The sequence below is a fragment of the Neopelma chrysocephalum genome, unplaced genomic scaffold (genome assembly GCF_003984885.1).
Source record: "Neopelma chrysocephalum unplaced genomic scaffold, ASM398488v2 Primary Assembly neopelma1_88355, whole genome shotgun sequence".
NCBI classification, from domain to species: domain Eukaryota; kingdom Metazoa; phylum Chordata; class Aves; order Passeriformes; family Pipridae; genus Neopelma; species Neopelma chrysocephalum.
In genome coordinates this window covers 1-1,578 of record NW_020917541.1, presented here as the reverse complement: position 1 = coordinate 1,578, position 1,578 = coordinate 1, and the positions used below count along the sequence as shown (strand labels likewise).

At 55.5% G+C, this 1,578-nt stretch overlaps 1 protein-coding gene across 1 annotated transcript; it reads left to right on the top strand.

Moving 5' to 3' along the window:
- Nucleotides 1-936: 936 nt before the first annotated feature.
- LOC113979729 (zinc finger protein 3-like) lies at nucleotides 937-1,570 on the top strand (the record flags this gene model as incomplete). Its single annotated transcript, XM_027707032.1, has 1 exon — nucleotides 937-1,570. A coding segment is annotated over one exon (634 nt), but the record flags the coding sequence as incomplete, so codon positions are not given.
- Between the last annotated feature and the right edge of the window lie 8 nt (nucleotides 1,571-1,578).

Here is a 1,578-nt window from a genome sequence, read left to right as displayed (position 1 = left end):
AATGATGCAGGCCTGAAGTCCAGTGATTTCATATTTATTCTCTACACTGAAAATGGGAAAAAAAAATTGAGTTTTAAGGGACACTACATTAATACAGCTTTTGATTAATATATAACAATTCAATCAGGTGCTCATGAAATGACCTCACTCTCCTCATCCTACCATCCTACCAATTACACATCTTATTTTTGGTTTAATCTTCATAATTTGGTGTATATTTTGGCTGAACCTTAACTTTTTTCAGTTTTGGGGGGTTCATCTCTCTTTTTTTGAGGTTTTTTTTGCCTGAATCTCATTGGTTTGGGTTTCTCTGGGCTGAATCTTGATGTTTTGGAGGTTTCTATGGCCACAGGATGCCTGGTGAGTTCTAGAGATGGACTTGGGCAGGAGGAACCCCCAAGCCAACACGCTCAGCCCTTGTTTTCTCCCCCATCAGGATTTGTCCTTCCCAAAGCTTGGGCAGATGGAGGAGGAGGCTGCGAGGAAGAGGAAGATGCCTTGGGCCCCCCAGGCAGGTGAGGAGGAAGTCAGTGTCCCTTTGGGCGGGTGTTGTGCTGGCTCTGGCAGCCCAGCATGGCCCCTGGCTGCAGGACAACCCCGCTGCCGCCGCCGTCCTGCCGGGGCCGGAGTTGGGGGGATGTCCTTGGCCTTCCCTGTGGGCCGGAGGCAAATCCCCTCCCTGTCCTTCTTGCTTCCTGCCCCAGGCCCCGAGCTGAGGACGGAGAGCCCGGAGGACAAATCCCCGCGGCAGACGCTGGTGGGAGAGGCCGTTTTGAAGGGCTCCACGGCGCAGGAAGGCAGCGGGGAGGAAAAAAGCCAGAGATCCCCCTGCAGGAGGGGCTCCAAAGCCAGCCCAGGGTGCTCTGAGGAGGAAAGGCCCAGCCTGTGCTGGGAAGGCGGCCAGAGCTTGAGGGGGAGCTCTGAGCTGGTGGTCCCTGAGCAGCCTCCCAGCAGGCAGAAGCCCTTCAGGTGCTTGGAGTGTGGGAAGAGCTTCAGAAATAGCTCCAACCTGCTCCGACACCAGCAGATCCACACTGGGGAACGGCCCTACCCATGTAGGGAATGTGGGAAGAGCTTCAGGGACAGCTCCAACCTGATCCGACACCAGCACATTCACAGTGGGGAACGACCCTACACGTGTGGGGAATGTGGGAAGAGCTTCAACCAGAGCTCCAACCTGTTTAAACACAGTCGCATTCACACCAGGGGATGGCCCTACACGTGTGGGGAATGTGGGAAGAGCTTCAAGCACAGCTCCAACCTGACCCAACACCAGCATATCCACACTGGGAAACAGCCCTACACTTGTGGGGAATGTGGGAAGAGCTTCAGGCGGAGCTCCAGCCTCCACACCCACCAGCGCCTCCACACTGGGGAACGGCCCTACACGTGTTGGGAGTGCGGGAAGAGCTTCAGTGACAGCTCCAACCTCCACACCCACCATCTCATCCACACTGGTGAACGGCTCTACATTTGTGGGGAATGTGGGAAGAGCTTCAGGCGGAGCTCCAGCCTCCGCATCCACCAGCGCCTCCACACTGGGGAATGGCCCTACAAGTGCTTGGAATGTGGGAAGAG